The sequence below is a fragment of the Crassostrea angulata genome, chromosome 5, assembly GCF_025612915.1.
Source record: "Crassostrea angulata isolate pt1a10 chromosome 5, ASM2561291v2, whole genome shotgun sequence".
In the NCBI taxonomy this organism is placed as follows: domain Eukaryota; kingdom Metazoa; phylum Mollusca; class Bivalvia; order Ostreida; family Ostreidae; genus Magallana; species Magallana angulata.
Window position 1 is genome coordinate 26,163,927 of NC_069115.1, and position 21,136 is coordinate 26,185,062.

At 33.3% G+C, this 21,136-nt stretch overlaps 2 protein-coding genes across 9 annotated transcripts in view; both read right to left on the reverse strand.

Annotated features, from left to right (window-relative positions):
• LOC128183593 (dentin sialophosphoprotein-like) overlaps nt 1-21,136 on the reverse strand; it is a 193,202-nt gene that overhangs the window by 120,425 nt on the left and 51,641 nt on the right. The window contains exon 1 of one of the 8 annotated variants that reach the window (XM_052852695.1): nt 18,541-18,934. The exons of the other annotated variants lie outside the window; for them this stretch is intronic. Within the exon in view, the coding sequence (XP_052708655.1) occupies nt 18,541-18,568 (28 nt within the window). The 5' untranslated portion in view covers nt 18,569-18,934. Of the gene's footprint in view, nt 1-18,540; nt 18,935-21,136 lie in introns of those variants that run through there. 8 annotated transcript variants of the gene reach the window in all.
• Nucleotides 10,710-15,158, reverse strand: LOC128183594 (uncharacterized). Its single transcript, XM_052852696.1, has 6 exons — nt 14,570-15,158; nt 13,651-13,746; nt 13,443-13,508; nt 13,134-13,196; nt 12,649-12,790; nt 10,710-11,869 (listed from the first exon to the last, which is right to left on the reverse strand). The coding sequence occupies exons 1-6, from the start codon at nt 14,733-14,735 to the stop codon at nt 11,416-11,418; spliced, it is 987 nt and encodes a 328-aa protein (XP_052708656.1). The 5' UTR covers nt 14,736-15,158; the 3' UTR covers nt 10,710-11,415.

A 21,136-nucleotide genomic window follows, 5' to 3' on the forward strand; every position in this document is an offset into this window, starting at 1 on the left:
AAGATACAGAAATACAGTTTTTGGTACCGGTAATAAATGAAACGGTTTTTTACCGGTATTTTTAAAACAACTATTCGGTACCGTGTACCGGTATCCAACCCTACAAGGAACTGAATAATTTCGCCGGAATGAACAACATGCTGGAATGCACAACATCTGGATTCAACAAGTTTTACTGTAGTAGAACTATGTGGTGGCGTGGCACTCTACTAGCTCGCTCGCTAGTTGCGATTTAAGGTAAAATGGCAGATGATATGGAAAGTGTTGATTTTGGGCTAACAGATGGTTGTTTGATGTGTTTTTGTGTAAAATAAAATAAATGCTAGCGAGCAGCGTACCTTTGTACCCTATGTACCGAATCTGGTGAATATAATACGCAGTAATGTACGATATGGACCCCCCACTTTGGGCCTGGAAGGGCTTGGATGTATAATACGCATCAAAAAAATTGATCAAACGGTAATGCTGAGTATCAACAAAGCAGGTATACTTTTTATACACGCTCGGTTTCATCGCGGAAATACACTACCAGAAATAAGAAAAACACAATATTTTATTACACAGATTTATTGTAACTAATACATCGCGGTTAAATCTTTATATCATTATCAACGTTTTAAATAGATCAAGAATTAAATTAATTAACGTAAATAAAATCAACTACTTTTAACAAACGTATATAATTGTTTAGTCATTACAACCCATGTGTAGTGAAAACGGACGGTGTACAGGTATGTAGATAATAGACTTAATTAAATTCTTAAATAATGCCAATCAAAGCGATCAATTAGAGGCCTGGAACATAATAAAATATGTGCACAAATAGTTGTGGTGTGTATAGTACACATAGCATAAGGGAAATGTCCGAGATATCCAAGGTGTCAAGCGTTAGCCCTGGGGGAGCACAACAATGGCTTCAATTAACGGAATAGGTGATAGAACTAGAGCAGAGCTCGTGGTAAAGCCACGAGTAGGTCTTCCGTTGTTGCTGCAGGTTGAAAAAATATGTGATATGGTGTCAAATGATTATAATGACTAAACTTTCAGTTCTGCTTTTGTTATAAAAATGTGTTGTGATTGAAAGCCTGTATATAAAACAAGTTTTGAAAAAGAAAGGAAGAAAATGTTCTAGGAAAACTATTTGACGAACACAGTTTGTGTAATCGTTTCAAAAATTCATTAAAAAATGAGATGTTTAATGGTGAGTTAAATTTTAAAAGGGTAGCAAGCATAAACAGTATGTACTCATGATTCATGTCAGAAATTGTATTTTTTTTTTAAACCGAACCCGCCTACAAAACACGTTTATATACAACCTTTTCTCTGGGATAACTTCTTTATTTAAATCTTTCTAAATTTTTGAAGACTATGTGCAAGTTTAGAATTATACGTGCTGACAAAATTTAGTAATTAGTCAAAATTGATGGCATCTCTGAACTTTTCTACAGGGAAATGTGTGTCGTCTCATATTATTTAATGATACAAGTAGACTTGGACATTCAAAATAATATATAATCAGCTAAAAAAAAAAAGATCAGCGGGAGAATTTATGCAAAAGCGAGCATCTAAGTTTTACACCATATGGTGCTGTTTCATATCTAGACACCGCTATGTAACGTGAATTAAATAACCTTATTTACAGAAATGAATATTACTTCTCTCGACGATGTAATAATATGCAAAATCCTTATTTTTAACCGGTTATTAAAATGGTAAAAATGGCGGACGGTCGGGCGGGCTGCTGCCAAAAGGGTACCCTCATTGTACGGATAACTCCTCCTACAGTTTTCAAGACAGGAAGTTGTTCTTTTGCAGATCAATTGTACATATATTAGAGGTGTGCATATTGCTAGGATTTTGATTTCCGATAATTTATGAAAAAAATACCAGCTTTTGAACTTAGTCATTTTTTGGCAAAATATTGCATATAGGGTACCCTCATTGTACGGATAACTCCTCCTACAGTTTTCAAGATAGGAAGTTGTTCTTTTGCAGATCAATTGTACATATATCAGAAGTGTGCATATTGCTAGGATTTTGATTTCCGATAATTTATGAAAAAAATACCAACAATTGAACTTAGTCATTTTTTGGCAAAATATTGCATATAGGGTACCCTCACTGTACGGATAACTCCTCCTACAGTTTTCAAGATAGGAAATTGTTCTTTTGCAGATCAATTGTACAAATCATTTTTGGGCAAAATGTTGCATATAGGGTACTCCATTTCACTGGGTACGAGTTGACATAAATTATGGATACAGTTCACATAAAAGAAAACCCGGTTTGCTGTCACATTGACAGCTTTTCACTTGTTATGTCAGTGGGTTGACTAATTAAATTATTCAAGAACAACTCGTCATTGCTTTATCCGAAATATTGCATGGAAAAAAGATTTACATCACATTTTTTTAAATTACAAAAGGATATACAAAATGAACTTATATTAAACGCTAACAAACAGGCTAAAGAGAGACTGAGAACTTATTTCTTCTCTTTTTTTACATCAAAAGAAATTCAAGAATAAATCAAAATATTTTTTTTCTTTATGCGTTAATGAAAACGTAGATCAGCAAGGGGTTTTTTGTCGTGCAAGAACCTATTTAATAGATTTGTCAAGTTGTAAATTTTGAATTTACCGCGTGGCAGTAAATACAAAATTTACAACATGACACATTGTAAATTTTGTACGTACTGCCACCCGATAAATTCAAAATTTACAACATGACAGATTGTTACACGGGTCTACCGTATTTTCCCGACGACTCGTCGATGCGGACAACTCGTCGAATTGCTCATTTTTAGCCAAAATTTAACAAAATCCTACGATACGTTGATTCAGACCATACGTCGATCTTATCACTTCAAAATGGCGTATAAATCTGCATAACATTATCAGTGTATGATGCCACGATGTCCCCGATATTGCTACCAATTATTATTAATGATTAACATTTAAACAATTACGCTTTATACTTATGCATATTTTCAAATACCGGCAACATCTACAAAGTCGCTTGCATTTTAAACAATTCCCGATATTGCGTGTTATGCAAAACTAAACTTACTTTGTCAGTAATATTTTATTCCCAAGCATTAAAATAATTATCCACTCTGACTATCGCCAGTGTATTCACCATTACGTAACCAGCCGCCTGTTGACTCGGCGCATGGTCAATGTTTGTTTAACAATTTCCGGTGTCATAGGCATCTGTCTCGTGTCGGACTTCAAAGGGGGATCTCAAGTGCAGAAAGCTTAGCAATTACTATGATGTGATGAAACTTGTTTACTTTGTATCCAGTAATGCAGTTACACGCTATTGTTTTACATAGACACTGTTCGAAATAGATCAATCATTTGTACGACTTGATAATGACGATATACGACATACATACGTTTCCTAAAAAATTTATCTAACAATAATCAAAGAATTGGACAATAATTAATCAATGAACAATAATCACTTTAATAACGGTACTCCTTATATACACAGGGAGTGAAATTGCCGTAAAGATCTCAGCCTTAGGGCAAGATTATTAACACAACCGGTGTCAGCCTATTGTATAAACAGTAGTATTGATAATTGCCGATTACGTATCTTAAGATTGAATTTGACCATAAAATATTTCTGATTTATACTTTCCACTAACAACTCTTTACTAATAAAATAATTAAATTTAAAAAACATCCCCCGGACCTACTGCAATATTTTCTTCCATTCAAATTTGGTTTCAATTTTACTGCGCAATGTTATCTTCCTACTAGTGATACATAGAACCATGTGACGATGTGTTTATAAAAACGGAACGGTAAAACTTTTGATTGATTAAAGACAATGTAACATTTTTTAATAACTGTTGTTATTATTATGTATTTAAGTGTTAACAGATGAGTGAAAATGATAATTATTAAAGATGAACAGTGAATTTAACAACGTAATTTTCAATCACACAGCCAACTCAAGATGATTAAAACCAAGATTTTTAATGCTATTTTTAACAATTTTTTGACCTCAAGATTTTAAATGCTATTTTTAAAAAAATTTTGACCTCGAGCCTACGACAAGTCGAACAAGACCATAAGTCGGGTGCTCTGCTTCAGAGAAAAAAAATACCGACTAATCGTCGAAAAAATACGGTACAATGATGACAAATATCGAAAAAGCAATATTTTGGGTGAAGGATGAATGTGTAGTTTGTTTTTGAGGCACGTAGCATCGTTTTTGAAAAGGGGGCAAACTCATCCAACAAATCTTGACAAACCAAAAAAAAAGGAATTTTGAATTTTCCAAAGTCTTCAAAATCTAATCGGGGGGAGGGGGGCTTAGTATATCTAAAACTTCAATTTCACTCCTAATTTCATGATTTTCATACCATTTTTTTTTACATACCCCCAAAATAGGGGGGAGGGCAACTCCATAATTATTCAATTTTTTATATGTAAATTTGAAAAAATTAGTTGCTGCGAGAAAAAGTGGGGAGGGGCCGCCCTGCCCCCCTACACCCACCAATTCTGCGTGCCTGAATTTTCCGATATGAAGTCAAGCATATTTTCCTATATGAAGTCAAGCATATATTTTCTTATTATCATAGACATGTTGGAAAAAAGAAATATTGTATCAAGCAGTTATTATGCCCAGATCATGAATGCATTCCTCTGTAGTTTTGACAGTTACCGTCAAAACTGCCGAAGCGACCACCCCTATTAAGCAGTCACCTTTCGTATGCGGTCATTTTATTTCCTCCCGATGAAAAATCCTATATAATTGCCCTCTAAAGAGCGGTCACCTGTATAACACGGTCAGCGGTCATCATATTTTGATCCGAAACTTTACAGTCAACATGCACTAGGCGGCCATTTTGGTCGGTCACATGATTTACACCCCGGGATTTTAAACATGACTTCCGAATGCCATGTTATCAATGTAAACAATAATTATACGCTTGAGGCGAGAGAAACCATATTAATCAATGTATTTATAATACATAATTGGCAGATCAGATACCAATGGGAATCAAGTGAATTGTTTAAACATGTATTAACAATGTTTCTTTTATAAACATGAATGAAATAGGTGTCAAAAATGTCGGCAGCGAGGCAAGAGAAAATTGCTTGATTTAATAATATGATTTTGAGTTAAGATACGGTCGGTTAAAAACTTAATTGTTGATTTGTATTAAAAGTGTTTGTTTTCTATTTATACGGTACTCATAAAAATAGTGTTATAATTCTGAAAATGTCGGCGACAAGGTTATACCACGTAATTACTTTTTTCAATAATTTATAAAAATATAAAAATTGCATTGTTATGTATTTGTACTTATTTGTAAATATGATAGATACTATAAAAAACATCAAATCAATTACTTTATCTATCATTTTGATACATTATGCTAAATACCGGTATCAAGTATATAATTAAAATAAAATTGAATAATTGTTTTAATAAGTATTTGATGCTGGCAAATTCACAAGTCTCTATTCAAAGGCCACCTCTGTTAAGAGGTCACTTTGGGTGCCTCCCGCAGGTGACTGCTTAATACAAGTTTGACTGTATATGCATCAGTTTTAACACGTACTTACTAAGGAGAAATGCATTTCCAAAGAGATGATATCGGTAACTTATAGTTCATTTAACAGTTAATTAGGGTGGAATAACACACCAAGAAAAAGTCACTCAAATTAACAGGTAAGATTTTGATAATGAAAGATATAATGATAAATAAACTGTACAAATATATAATAAGCGAAAAATTTGCATTTTGGGGATAAAAAATGAATATCTAAAATAATTATTCCGGTAAGTAAAAACAAAAGGCCCTGCAGGATTCGATCACAAGTCCGACACTTTATCCACTCGTCTAAGGAGTAAGCTACCCGTTTCAGTCCATAAAATCCTTTTAATAAAACGAAATGTTGTTTCTATCAGCGGTCATTTTTTGTGATGATGTGTTATTCCACCTTTAGTTCCAGCTTGTCTTCTGCCACATGCAAGCACGTGTGTAATCCTGATTTAAAAATAGGTATCATGACCGATTGGGGGGGGGGGGGGGGGGGGGGTTCATAGCAACAAGATTGTGTACTAGCATACTAAAGTATACATTCATTGTTAATTTATAATTGATGTTGAATTATTATTAACAAACAAAATCATTAATTTATTATAACATGCATTCTGGAAAGTTAACTGGAAGAACTAAAATGCCAGGGGTTTTTGTTTTCTGTATCTGCTGGACGATTTCATTTGTCTTAAATTTATAGGGTGTAAGGATGCCCGCCTACTAAATACACAATCATGCTCACACGTCAACCGATTACAAATGACTGTATTATGGATTTATAAATCGTTCTAAAACATTTGATCTGATATATCATTGTTAACAATTCAAAACTTTGAAAGATTAAATTGGTTTTAATACCTACCCTGACCCTCACAAAAGAATCAATTCTGACCAATGGAAATTTTATCTACATGACTCCGCGCCAGAATATCTCTTTCATTAATTTTTCGCAGTTGTAGTAGACGAGTTTAAAAAAGGAACGTTTGAGACACATCATTCAATGTGACCAGATACCGTGAATGCACTTTACTTTGAGTCTATTTTCTTATTTTGAGAGTCCTTCTTATCATTGCTTGAAAATGAGGGAAAACCTTTAGTATTATTTATCTTTATGTCATATAACATGTGAAACTGTTTTCATTCCCCCCACAAGCTTGAAATAACGAAATAATTTTAATGAAAACAATATAAATAGACGTCATAAATCCCATATCAAACAACATATAACCACTTGAATCTGCGCGTCTATTTAATGAATTTATGAACAGCGGCAAATTCTAAAATGTATTTTTAAAGGTAATGTTAGCTGCAACTCTGTAGCCCTTGTATGAAAAATTTCGGATGGTAGTCAATTTTCCGGGATCCAGACCGAGAGCTACATATATGCAGCTAAGGTAGCTTATAATGCTTCCAATGAAATACTTTGTTTAGTAATGCAAGCTTTTAAGAAAGCTATACTTATATTTGTTTAAAAAATAACACCCCAATACTTCGTCTTACATTCGCTTTTTGTAGAACAAGCAGAACGTACCAGTATCAGTCCGGATTACTCCAAATCAGTCGATTTGGAGTAATCTCGATCATTAATATTCACTTACACTCAAATGTTTAATTAAATAACAAAATACAAGATGGACAAACTTTTATAACATAAAATTAAAACAGTTCTTCTATTTACGGCTACATAAACTCAAACACGTTCAGCTAAGTGTGCGTCGCAGTGTGAGAATCTTGTGTATTAGATAACCGCCTACCGCTAGGTAGTGCAGCCGTGGCTGATCTCATCCGCCGTGGATGAAGGATAGTTTATGTAAAGGTACAATGCACAGACACGCACACCTCAGAACCCAGGAAGATTTGAAAAGTTTGCAGTATAATGACCATATTCTCAAATAGAAGTTCTTTATTTTAAACTTGAAACCCACAATTGATCTATGCCTAATATTGCTTTAGATTGAAAATGACATAGCTTTTATTAATTAACTGAATGATTTCTTAATTGACACCCAATTGTTTAGTCCAAAACTTTTATGCGTAATCAAAACTAAAACAATTCTTGAGTTCGCGGATAAATAAACTCAGATATGAGAGACGCAACTCTCATGTATTAGATAACCGCTGACCGCTAGGTAGCCCAGCTGCGACCATGGTGGCCGATTTTCCCGGCTGCGGGCGAGGGAGAGTTTCATTAACTTGGCCAAATTGCTGCGAGTACTTAAAATTATCAACATGTATTACTTTTTACCCTCATATTATGCAATACCCGAACACAAGAACAGTTTTATGAGATCAATAAAGTCACAAACAACATTTTTTGCAGTGACGCCCATATCGAAAAATTTACCGTTTTAGAGTTATGAAGCAAAGACTTTTAAGGGATCTAGACCCCTGATTTTAGGGGCTAGCCTCTTTTTTAGGATATCAAATGAAAGCTCTTAATATTCTGCACAACCTTTGTTCTATATGTTTCTAGAAAAAATTTACAACTAAAAAGTTATTGAGCAAAGGTATAAGCAAAATTTAACATTTTTTGAAACATAAATTTTGATATAATTTTTTAAGAAGTACACATGGGTTAATCAAACATGTCAAACTAGGAGGACAACGTTCAAGATGTCTACATTGAAGATTTGTAAATTAAAACTACTTGCTACGGATCAACTCGGAGCCTTTGCAGGTACACGAGACCCACTAAAAAAATATTCAAAGGGGAATAACTCAAAACAGGAAGTAGCGATTTCACAATATTTTGTGCTTTAGTAAGCTATTGTCATTTCCAATAAACCCTGAAAATTTGAATAAAATCAAATGACAAACAAGCGAGATATTACAGTTTAAAGAAACGTCTAGAAGAAAAAGAAGAAGAACTAGACACGATCTCGTTGCGAGCAACGAGGAGGTCTTCCGTCCGATTTTTAGAATATGGAATGACCTTACTCTTGATCTTTGTCAATGAAACGTATCTTAAAAGGGAGGCGGGATCTAAAAGATCTAAGAGTAATGGGTGAAAGACTATCTATCCCTTTGGTGTCCCTTATTTGAGGAATCAGCTCCTTTTCATTTTAGTTAAGAGGTATTTTTGTGTACTGCTAATAAGTGTTTAAAAATTGGTTACCGTTTTTGAGATATCCGGGAATCGTTTTGATATCCGGTTCTAATACTCCTTTTAGGGTCCAGATAACAAACAATATATGGTCGCACTATTTTGAGCATCTTTTGTTCAATATTGCTTTTCAAAATTTTCCTCCATTTTGAGATATTGAGCAACAAAGTCTTGGAATTCTGGTCCCTTAAAATCCCTAATTACATAACGAAGGAGTAAATGATTGCAATGTAAAGGTAAATAACCTAAGAATGAACATAATTGCTTCTATAACGTATCAGAAAATATTTAACAGTAAAAAGTTATCATTAAAAGACTTTAGAGCCCCCTCAGCCCCTTATTTGAAGGACCAGCCCCTTTTTCTTGTTTTCAAATGAAAGCTCTTGTCACTTCAAATACTTTTTGTTCAACAAGTACTCACAAATTTTGTACCATTCTCGAGGTATATTGAAAAGGTCGTTTAAGGGGCCGACCCTGAAAATCCCGTTAAGGACCGCATAACAAAGAAATTATGGTTGATTACTGTTAAGCTCAATTATTAAATGTTAAGCTCAATATTTTGAGCATCTTTTGTTCAATATTGCTTTCCAAAATTTGCCTCCATTTTGAGATTATGAGCATCAAAGTGTTGGACTACTGGCCCCTTAAAATCCCTAATTACGTAACAAAGGAGTAAATAATTGCCATGTGTAGGTAAATAACGTTAGAATGAACATAATTGCTTCTATAACGTATCACAAAATATTTCACAGTAAAAAGTTATCATAAAAAGACTTTAGAGCCCTCTCAGCCCCTTATTTGAAGGACCAGCCCCTTTCTCTTGATATCCCATCAACGCCCTTGACTTTATAAAGATTTTTTGTTCTACATGTTATAACAAAATTTTATCGAGGAAAGAGATATTGAAAGAAAACCACGAAAAATCATGACGCTTTTTTAACCGTAATTTTCGAGCTCGGGCGAGCTTCGGCGCTTTTGGTCACAGGAAAATATATATACCACATATCAGATCTACAACCTTTTGTCTACAATCCCTGAAATTTTGAACCCAATATCTTAAATCGTTTAGGAGTTTACCCCTGGAAAAGCCGACCCTCTGAAAATCGTTAAATTGTGAATAACTCAAAACCGGAAGTGACGTCATCATTAAAAAAAAATTCCAATAAGGTTCAGATCATTATCTATCAGACCTAAAAGTTTCGTGTAAAGCGGTCGAGTAGTTTTTGAGAAATCCTGTACACAAAATTTGTAAGAAAAAAAAGAACTAGAACTGTCCTAATGGGACTAATACCCCCGCTAGGCTAATTTCAAATGGGACAAATAATTGAATTGAATAATAAAGGTTTGGAACATATACACAAAAAAATTTCTAGAATTGTAAAAAAAAAAAAAAATTAGTTAACAAAGAAAAATTAAAATCAAAATTGTCAGAATATCACTGTAAATACATATCTATAACAGTAATACATTTACAAATGTATGTATTTGATGATATATTTTTTTAATTTAATTGATTTAAAGAAAAACCAACAAAATGACAATAACCCCTCCCTTTGCAGTGAATAGAAATACCGGTAGCCAAGCAATGCTCTTCTGTTGATAAAACTTTCAATATCTTTCTAATCAGAGTCTTGACAGATGCAATTAGTTGTTTCAAATTTTCCTCACTTTCTCCTATGGCACAATGGAACTCCATATCAGAAAATTGATCCCATAGGACTATGATTTTCTTTGATGAACTTCTTAAATTTAATAAACTCCAAAAACATTACCATAATTACCATACTATGTAAAAATATGTAAAAAAAGAAAATTTAATATTACAAACAATTTTAAAATTGCCAAAACACTACAATCATATCAGTAATTTTGAATTTCATTTAAATTAATGCCCAATAGGGTCACTTCATCAATTTACTTGACAAATAAATTCAAACAACCTCTAAAAATAGTTTAACTTCTTTATTAATAATTATATTATTTATTTCCTTATAATAATAGACCTTTTGGTTTGCATGAAACAGTTTTAAAATAGCCCCAAAACCATCACCCACTTTACAGCCTCTATGAAAAGTCCTGGTATTTTTCAAGAATAATCCCATAACATTTCTTGTTTGTATGTTCTAGAACCACTAAAAATGTACCATTATTGATCTGGTGCAGTTCAAGAACGTTAAATTTTGTTAAATGAGACAACACTGGAAGTGTACCAGAACAAAGGAGTTCAAGAACAGTAGCATCAATCAACAGTTCTAGAACATCAGAATCAGGGATTGATCTGGAACAAAAATTACAGAGTTGTTCGTGAAGAAACACTCAGGAATTGTTCTAGAACGTTAAATGAGACATGGATTTTCAACAGCATTTAACGTTCTAGAATTAAATTTCTTGAACTGTCCTAATTACATCTTTTTCCTGAATTGTTCTAGAACAGTTTCAGCCCTACCAGTTATGATCTAGAACACTTCATTCACTGTTCCAGCATTTTAATACTGATGGAGTTCATGACCTGTTCTACAGCATTCCTGACAGGTCCCAAATCTGTTCAAGAGAAACATTACCATTTTCACCTAATAGTCACTGAAACCTTCTTTAATGTCTTGGTTACTATCCGCCATTTCTCACAGGATACCTGCTGTAAAAAACTGAAAGAGACTAGGTTTTCATTTTTACATTATTTTAATTACACAAACTCGTCTTCAAAATGTTCAAGTTTTAAGATACATTTAAGATACATTTAAGATACAGGTTTAGATCATTTGTGAACTTGCTGCACGACTCTTACGTCTTTCCATTTTCAAAAAATTGTCAAATTTTTTTTTGAAGACCTCAACACTTATTTCGCACTTTCTCATGACGGCTGTTTGCACAATCTCTAACTTAATAGCATTCAATGGAGGTTTAGGGTTATCTCTTGAATTCACAGTTTTCTTCCCTGTCCTTGAACAGTTGAGGAGATCCTCGTTTTCAAAAACTTTGTAGACCAAAGTACGGAGGATAATCCCAACATCTTTACTTGATAAATGTGATACACACTGCAACAGTTCCTCCACACTTGGGCCATCAGATGCTGCCTGAGGACTGCTGCTTGGCCCAGGAACTGTGTGTGGGGCCACATCTGCAACGGAAGCCCGTAGCTTTTTTTTGAGGTGCCTTACCTCTCTTTCCAGAGCTTCATACTTTTTCTCCAACTTTCTTACTTTGCTGAAGAGAAAATGTAAACAACAATACATGTTTGTATGTCAACAAATTCAATAAATATTTACACAAATGTTAACAAATAATTATTAGGGCTGTCATGGTTGAGACATTTTTATGTTCGGTTCAGGGTACAAAACTTTGGTTGTTGGTTTTTTTTTATTAGTTTTATTTTATATGATGAAACTAGATATCTTTATAAATTCAAGAATTATTTCTCTTTAAGAAAACTACAGTATTCCCACATTTTTTATTCCTTTCCACATGATTCACTATTATCAATATCACGTGGTTAAAATATCATTAATAAAAATAAAAACCAGTCATAGCAAACAAATTCTGATTTGTAAAACATAAAAAAAAAAAAAAATGAAATCCGGAAAATAAAAACCGAACGAAACTGTGGGTGTTTGAACCGCAGTTAACCAGCTTTTTCGGTTAACCGTGACAGCTGCACTTATAATTATATCTGTATTTTCATTTGTAATAAATAAAACACTTAAAAATTGACCATTAACTTCAGTGTAAGAGAATGTCAGCACGATTTAAACAAATCCACACCGCCCCAAAATTCTATTAATGAGAGCAAAGAAGTACACTGTGGAATTCTAGACCTGGATATTTTCAATAATAAGTTAAGGAAGGAGTGCATGTGGGAATTTCACATCTGTTAATACAGTGTATGTAAAAGTTAATACTTTAAATAAATTTAATATCAAATATCCCCTGGCCTTCCCAACTGCTTTTTTTCCTCTTACTATACTGAAAATGATTTCATACTTTACCTAGATAAAGAAGGTGGGGTTGGACTTTTTGAATGTCTTTTTGCTTCAGGGATAACTTGCAAAGGCATTTCTACAGTGGTGTCGACAACATCACTTGCTGTGGTGTCTGTATCTGGTGTTGATTCTCCAACTGGTGGCATTTCTGCAAGTAATTTATACCACAATTCATTATGATTGGCACTTACATTTATCTCAAAGAAAAAAACAAACACTGGCGACAAAACGTGAATATATTTCTCCTGCTTTACCATGTAGGCAACAAGCTTTAAAGTAACATGTAGATATACATATCAGATTATTTTAGCGTCATCTTTTTCCTGGGAATTTGCATCTAGAATACTGTATCATTTAAATGTGATATCCAATTTTTCACTTCTTTGCAGAAATTAAATTTCTGCAATGCAATTATACTTGCGAATGAAGAAAATGGATACACACAGAAATTAAATTCCTGGTAGACCTATATGGTATGAAATAATGCAAACCTTCATTGATAGTTGATAAGTCACTAGTACTGTCATAATTCCACTGAACATCCCGCTGAACAACTGTAAATAATAAATTGAAGAAAAAAAAATTATACCTCAAACTTAAGATTAAATTAATTTTTAAATTAGATTTAAAGATCTAGATTTTTTTTAATATAGTATGGTCAGTAAAAAATATCCTTAATGGCCTGAATTTTTACTTGTTTTAGGTTTGAATTAATTTGAATAACTGATTTGATTATCTTGTAGTCCTGGAGAAGGAACTTGCATTCTTTAAAATATAAAAATAACAGTCAAGCACTTTACCTTCTGGCTCTAAGGAATCTGTTGCCTCTTCTTCATCTTGGCGAGACGTGCTTACTGTAGATTTGTCTGAAAATTTTTGTTGTTCATTAGTACGACATATTTTATATAAGTATATCCAATATTGCAGACTTATCATATTGAAAGTAACCTTTAACATTAAACCGAAAGTTTTGGGTATTTAATAATGTAGCTTAAGTGCAATACAAACCCAAGTTTCCCTCTACAACAGGAACATCATCACTGTAAGTATACTTAAGTGGAAACTTCCCGTCCTTGCTCTTTGACTGTAATGATGCTCGATCTGCTGCAAACAGTAAAGAGAGTAAAATTTAGGGTTGCAAATAACCACTTGCCCACTGCAAAGGCAAGTAAATTCTAAAGATAGCAACTGAAATTGGATGCAAATGGTTAGTGTATCTTTGAATATTTTTCCTTTTCCATCACTATACTTTTCCTTACTTCAACCAATTGCTTAAATCATGATATTTCTTCTTGAAGTTAATGCAATCTTAAATTAAGAATTATAATTTGTAACCTAATCCTCTGACACAAATTGTTTGTCTGCATGCATGATCTTGAAATGCTTAAGTTAAAACAACTCTCTAATATCCATAAAACCCAGAAAATCTTAATATGATTTCATTAAATATAAATTCTATATTCACTTGCATTAGTCACAGGTGGGGTGGGGGCTCCTCCTCCCCTACTTTAGAAATATGAAGGGGGGGGGAGGATATCTCCCTTACCCTTGTTTGGTCAGAAAAGTGAGTATGTCCAGAAAATGTAGAATATTTGTATGAAATGGCCTGTTTTTTCTCATAAAAGGTCTCAACAATCAACATTGAACTGGATGACACTTTCCAAAGTGTGCTTCCCCACTTTTTGGTTGGTTTTTGGTAACTACACCCAATGACCTTCACTAATTTTTTTTTTTACTTTTTTGGCGCCAAAGTCGGAGACGTACTCAGCTGACCCCCCCCCCCCCCCTTCAAATTTGTGACTTCTACTTGATATTATATGATACGTCTGTAAATAATTGAGATGATCATTTCTGCGTTTTGAAATTGACGAGTTTGAATCAATATTCACATTTCCAGAGCAGATTTTTTATGAATGCATGTACTTACTACTGATTTCTGAAATCCTCGCCTTGTACGGTTTTTTACCATATGTGGCAGTAATGAATTCCCCTTCTCTGTATTCCAGCACAGGTTTACGTGGTTCTTTCACTGTCTCTAAGTTAATTAAGCTAACAAAATGGTCTTCCCAGTGAACAATAGCAAATCTAGCCATGTCTCCTGCGTTCGATGAAAACGCGCGTACAACTTTTTCTGCCAATAAATTGAGCCAATCACGTTGCGAGATACATTTGGCAGTGACGAATACATCAAATCTACGTCGCACTTACGTTTTGACACAATAAAAGTTTATCTTCAAGAAGAAGAATTTAAACCACCCTGATTTGTGAAAAGATGGCAGCGAATGAAAAGTTGAAATGGTGCCAGAAAGGAAGGAACGATTTTGAATGCCTCATATGTAATAGAAAATTATCATCAAAGCAGCGTGTCTTCCTTCACCTCAAGGCTGTCCATCGGTTATGTACGTATTTAAATTGTTCACAATATAGACAGTAAATTACATTAGTAATATTAATATAATAGCTGAAAAAGTGCATCCCGCTTTATATAATTGAGTTTCACACCTATTTTACATGCTAGCCCCCCCCCCCCCCCCCCCCCCTGAGTAGCTTTTATAAACACTCACTTCCAAAATCACTTTAAAATTTAACGACAGTCCTGACCAGACGTGACAAAATTATTTACGCCTCACTGCACGGGCTTGGGTAAGTGACATCGCTGTGTGGTGGGTACTAAAGTTCTTATGAGTTTTAATATATAAATCCTTTAATTTCTATTTTAAAATACTTTCTTAGTAATGGAATAAATTTTACATGGCTTATCACCCATTAGATGCCATGCATTTGACATAAGTAGAGACTTACTGTTTTAAACATGCCTTTATTTCATAGGGAAAATGTGCCAAATCAACCCCAAAAATATTGAAATGTTAGTTATAGATTTGTGCTTTATTTTGTTTTAAAAAAAAACCGAATTGTCTGATGAATGCCTTAGTAGATTTCGTCAAAACCGGAAGTACAGGAAGAAAACAAAAATGAAAGCATGTCAATCCATCGGAAGCATGTTGGTGGATCTGTGCAATTTTCCAAGCTTGTTAAAGTAATTTTTTAAATGAAATTAACTTTTTTGAAGCATTAAAGATTAATTTATAGAACAGATCATCAATTGCAGTGGACATTACCCTTTCTAAAAATATATACAGTAGTAATACAGAACGTAAATAGGCACATGTCATACTCACATTTAATTTATTTAGCTAGGTTCGGTTATTATAGTCCGGTTGATATAACAATTTTGCCTGGCAAAATAACTATTATACTAAGCCATGTCCACTGTATTTCAAATTCATCAAACCAAATTTACCATGTTTACTTACCATTCCCCCCCTTTTTTGTATACAGAAAATAAATATGTACGTAATTGTCATCGTAGACTGCACCATGTGAAAACCATGAAATAATAAAACTGTAGATGAGCATATAATTATACCCTTCTCCAGCAAAGAAAACACAAAACTTTTACTTGTACATGTACATTTTGTTGTAAAAACATGTTTATGTTTTAACAGCCTCAGAGAGCAATGACACAAATGGTTTATACATGGTCAGAAAACTCCATATGTAATTTTCTGACCATGTATAAACCATATTAGGTCAACTACAAACCATGTAACTAATAATATGTGAAAATGAAGTAATGTTACGGTGTATAGGCCCCTTTCTCATGGTAAAAAATGCTGGGAAAAAAGTGCTTATCATATTCACCGTATTACGGTAATACTTCTTGTTCACTGGCGTCGGAAGCAAATTGAAAGTGGGGGGGCTAGACTAATCCTCAGAAAAAAAGTGGGGGGGCTGAACCCTCTATCATGCTATGTTTCTAATGGTTAGGTCTAACTTTGCAAAAAAAGCCCCCCCGGTTCCGACGCCTATGTTGTTTATATTCATTCAGCACTTTATTGTTTTATATTCGGACGAACGTAGTGAGGGAGAATAAAAAAAAAACAGGTATGTCAACTGAAAGTTACAAAGCCATGTGTGCAAAGAGCCATGACTAATCCTGTCTGATCAGCACTGTCGGTAATTTTGAAAGTGATTTGGGAAGTCAGAGTGTTTATATAAGCTTTTTATGAGGGTATAGCATGTAAAAACGGTGTATAACTCAATTGACAGGCATAATCTATCTATTGTATTAAGCGGGTATCATCAAATTTTACCACCCATTTAAATAATGCAAGATTGAACTAGAACTGTCCAAATGGGACTAATACCCCCGCTAGGCTAATTTCAAATGGGACAAATAATTGAATTGAATAATAAAGGTTTGGAACACATACAAAAAAAAATTTCTAGAATTGTAAAAAAAAAAAAAAAATTAGTTGACAAAGGAAAATTAAAATCAAAATTGTTAAAATTTCATTCTAAATACATATCTATAACAGTAATACATTTACAAATGTATGTATTTGATGATATATTTTTTTTAATTTAATTGATTTAAAGAAAAACCAACAAAATGACAATAACCCCTCCCTTTGCAGTGAATAGAAATACCGGTAGCCAAGCAATGCTCTTCTGTTGATAAAACTTTCAATATCTTTCTAATAAGAGTCTTGACAGATGCAAATAGTTGTTTCAAATTTTCCTCACTTTCTCCTATGGCACAATGGAACTCCATATCAGATAATTGATCCCATAGGACTATGATTTTCTTTGATGAACTTCTTAAATTTAATAAACTCCCAAAACATTACCATAATTACCATACTATGTAAAAATATGTAAAAAAGAAAATTTAATATTACAAACAATTTTAAAATTGCCAAAACACTACAATCATATCAGTAATTTAGAATTTAATTTAAATTAATGCCCAATAGGGTCACTTCATCAATTTACTTGACAAATAAATTTTAACAACCTCTAAAAATAGTTTTAACTTCTTTATTGATAATTATATTATTTATTTCCTTGTAATGATAGAACTTTTGGTTTGCATGAAACAGTTTTAAAATAGCCCCAAAACCATCACCCATTTTACAGATTATCAATTTCCCCTAAACACATGCTCCATCTGAACCATGGCTCAGATAATGGCTCCCTTGGGACAAATGAATTCAGCCACACTTGTCTTTGATGTTCTTATTAGCTCCTAAGAATTTATCATTGACAAACAAAAACTTTGCATTGTCAGTTGATAGAATACTTATAAAAAATAATTTTTTTTTATTAATTAAGACATAAAGACAAAAAACTCCATCTGGATGTATTTATATAAATATATTTTAGAGTGTTTTCTATTAATTAATTAATAAAATCTGTAAGGATTGCCTCCCTCACTTTTCAACATTAGTGTACAATATATAGAATAAGGAAAATGAAAACTGTCATAAAATCATTAAATCTTGTCTAATCTTAAAAAAAATTGCAGGTGCACATCTTCAGATAGTGTTCAACATATGTACAAATTTTCAAACTGTTCCATGCAGTAATAAAAAATTCTATAGGGGGGACAAAGTTGCGTCTACAGACAGACGGACAGACGGACAGGGTGAAACTTCGTTTGCGGGGGTATAAAAATAAAGTGTTTTGAGGTAAAAACAGACTGTCCAGATCCGGAACACTGAATTTTCGATAAATCATACAAAATAACGTATAAAAAAATCTGTTCCCAAATAAAATAGTCCGTTTCCTGGCACCTGGATATTTGATCATCCTTATCAGCTTCGCTAATGGCCAAATTGATGATAAGTAGATGATTATTTGCCAATCATAAGTATTTCTTATTAGGAATTGAGGAATTTGTATGACTGTCTGCTTAAATATTTGAAAATTTTCTCACAAATTATTTCAGAAAGAGAGTTAAGATTTTGTTCTGCAGGAACTAAAACATTCAACTACCATGACTAATGCATTGGACTAATCTTATTGAACTCTTGCTTACTATAAAGACATCCATACCTCTCAATGTTCTGCTATACCAAGGCATAGCACCAAGGTAGTTCCAAAACACCTAAATTCAAATTGTATCACTTGTTAATTGTTCTTTCCTCTGTATAAATTCTTGCATTCACAATTAACAAACAGTTTACATAGTGTCACAATGTTTACATGGTTCAAAATTAAATAACATGTTGACATGGTTAAATCAATGCCTAATAAATCCCTAAAGAGCTTACACAGGGATTAAGGGATATTAACTCAAGATTAAAGCTGACAAAAATTCATAAAAGTATTTGGTCACCATATTAGTTACGATAGCTCATCAATGCATTCAGGTTGCACTGACTTCTGATTCTTCTTAGTAATATCTTTGAAACAAGAGGCCAACAGGCCTTAATGGTCACCTGATTACCATAGTTCAGACACAAACTTGCCAAGGAATCTTATATATGCATTTAATTATGTTTCATTCTGGAGTAAAAAATCTACTGCTCTCTATCTGAAATATTGCAACAAGGACTATGAAACTTATAATTTTGGTGAACACCTTTAAGATAATAGAGTGCATGAGCGGATATTGAAAAGGTGCAAGACTCTGATGGGAAATAATTTACCCTTTGTTAACTTTGTCATCTGATTGTCGGGTTGACAAGCAATGAAGCCGAGTCATCAATCGTCTGTCTTGGGTGGCGCCATGATATTACATCAAAGTTTGTGCTAAAAATTAGATTCTACAAACGGACATGCGCACTCACTCACTCAAACCAAATGTAAACACTGATGAAAAATGGGAAAAGAAAACACGATAGGTATATATCAGCTTTTCTGGCTATCAGAACCTGGGGATATTAAGATTTGAACAAACTGAAATCTACACTACCTGAGGATGCTTTCAAACAAGGTACACCTTTTCTGGCCAATTGCTTTTTGCGAAGAAAATTTTCAAAGATTTTTAGGGTCTTCCGTTTTCAACAGAAGACCCTCTTGTTATTCTACGGGTTTTTTTCTTTATCAAGGTCTTCCGTCTTTAGTGGAAGACCTTACTTTCTACGGGTTCTCATTCTTCTATATTATTATTATTTTTCTTCTTGGTAGAAACCCTTAATTTCTCAATTCTCAATTGATTTTTACAGGGATGATGTAATTGGTGAATGTCTCTTTGCATCCCACTTCCTGTCTGAAAATTCACTACCGCTTTTGAATTATCTCCCTTTTTCATGTATTTTGGAACATGATATTGTCCATGCATTTCCTGATAAACTATTATAGTTAGAGACTTGAAATTTATATACAAGATAGAGTGGTTTTGGTAGATTTGCTTGCGTTTAAAATTTGACCAGAAGTCATTATCCGTGAAGCTCGCCTGGACCTGAAAATGTTGAAGTCAATTTGTTTGACAGTTTTTTGGAAATTTGAGATTTGATCACGAATATCTTTATTCTCATAAATATTTTGTTAACACACGTAGAGTGTCAAAAGTTTATCCATACAAGAGCTTTCAACTGACACCAAGCAAAAGGGGCTGAACCTCATATTAGGAGCCAAGAGGGGTCTGAGGTCTTTTATCTATATCTCTTTAGTAAGAAATATTTTGTTATGCATTAAAGAAGCAAAAATGTTTATCTTTCTGTCATTTATCTATACAAGATACACGTTTTCTAATGTGTTACATAATTAGGGGTTTGAAGGGGCTAGCAGTTTAATATTTTGATCATTTATATCTTAAAAAGAAAAATATTTTGAAAAGCATTATAGAAAAGAAGATGCTCGTAACAACATTTGTAATAATATTTAACCACCAAAGTTTCATTAAATGGCCCCTATAAGGAGACAAAGGGTCGGCCCCTAAAACAAGCCTTCCCAAATATCTCAGGAACGGTAACAAATTTGGACACACTTAATGAACGAAATATTTTTAGAATAAAAAGACCTTTAATTTGATATCAAGAAAAAGGGACTAAACCCTCAAATTAGGGGCCAAGAGGGGTCAATAGTCTTTTATTTATATCTCTTTCATAATAAATATTTTGTAAAGCATTATAGAAGCAAAAATGTTTATCTTTCTGTCATTTATCTGTTAATGTTTAAAGTTACCCGATATGTTACATAATAAGGGGTTTAAGGAGCAATAAAGTCCAATCTTTGGATCATTTATATCTTAAAAAAGGAGAAATATTTTGAAAATATATATATTATAGAAGAGAAAATACGCAAAATAACAGAAAAATGTTCATAATCACATTTTGATACCAAAAAAGGGGCTTGTCCCTCAAACTAGGAGACAAGAGGGATCTCAATCTCTTATACATGTATCAGAAACATTAGGGCGAGAAGTTCAATGTATTGATACATTAATGATTTATTTGTTTTAAAAAAAAAAGAGGATATAGAAATTGAAGAAAAGAGTCTATTTAAAATCAAATGATTTTTTTCTACTATTTCCTAATCATGGTTTACCTGGTAAATAGCAAAAATAAAGGTTACACATGTATTTCAACTTCTAAAATTGGACGGAGCAGACCTCCTCGTTGCTCGCAACGAGATCGTGTCTAGTTCTTATTAGGGTCTTTCGTTTCCAACGGAACACCCTCTTGTTATTCTACAGTTTCTTTTT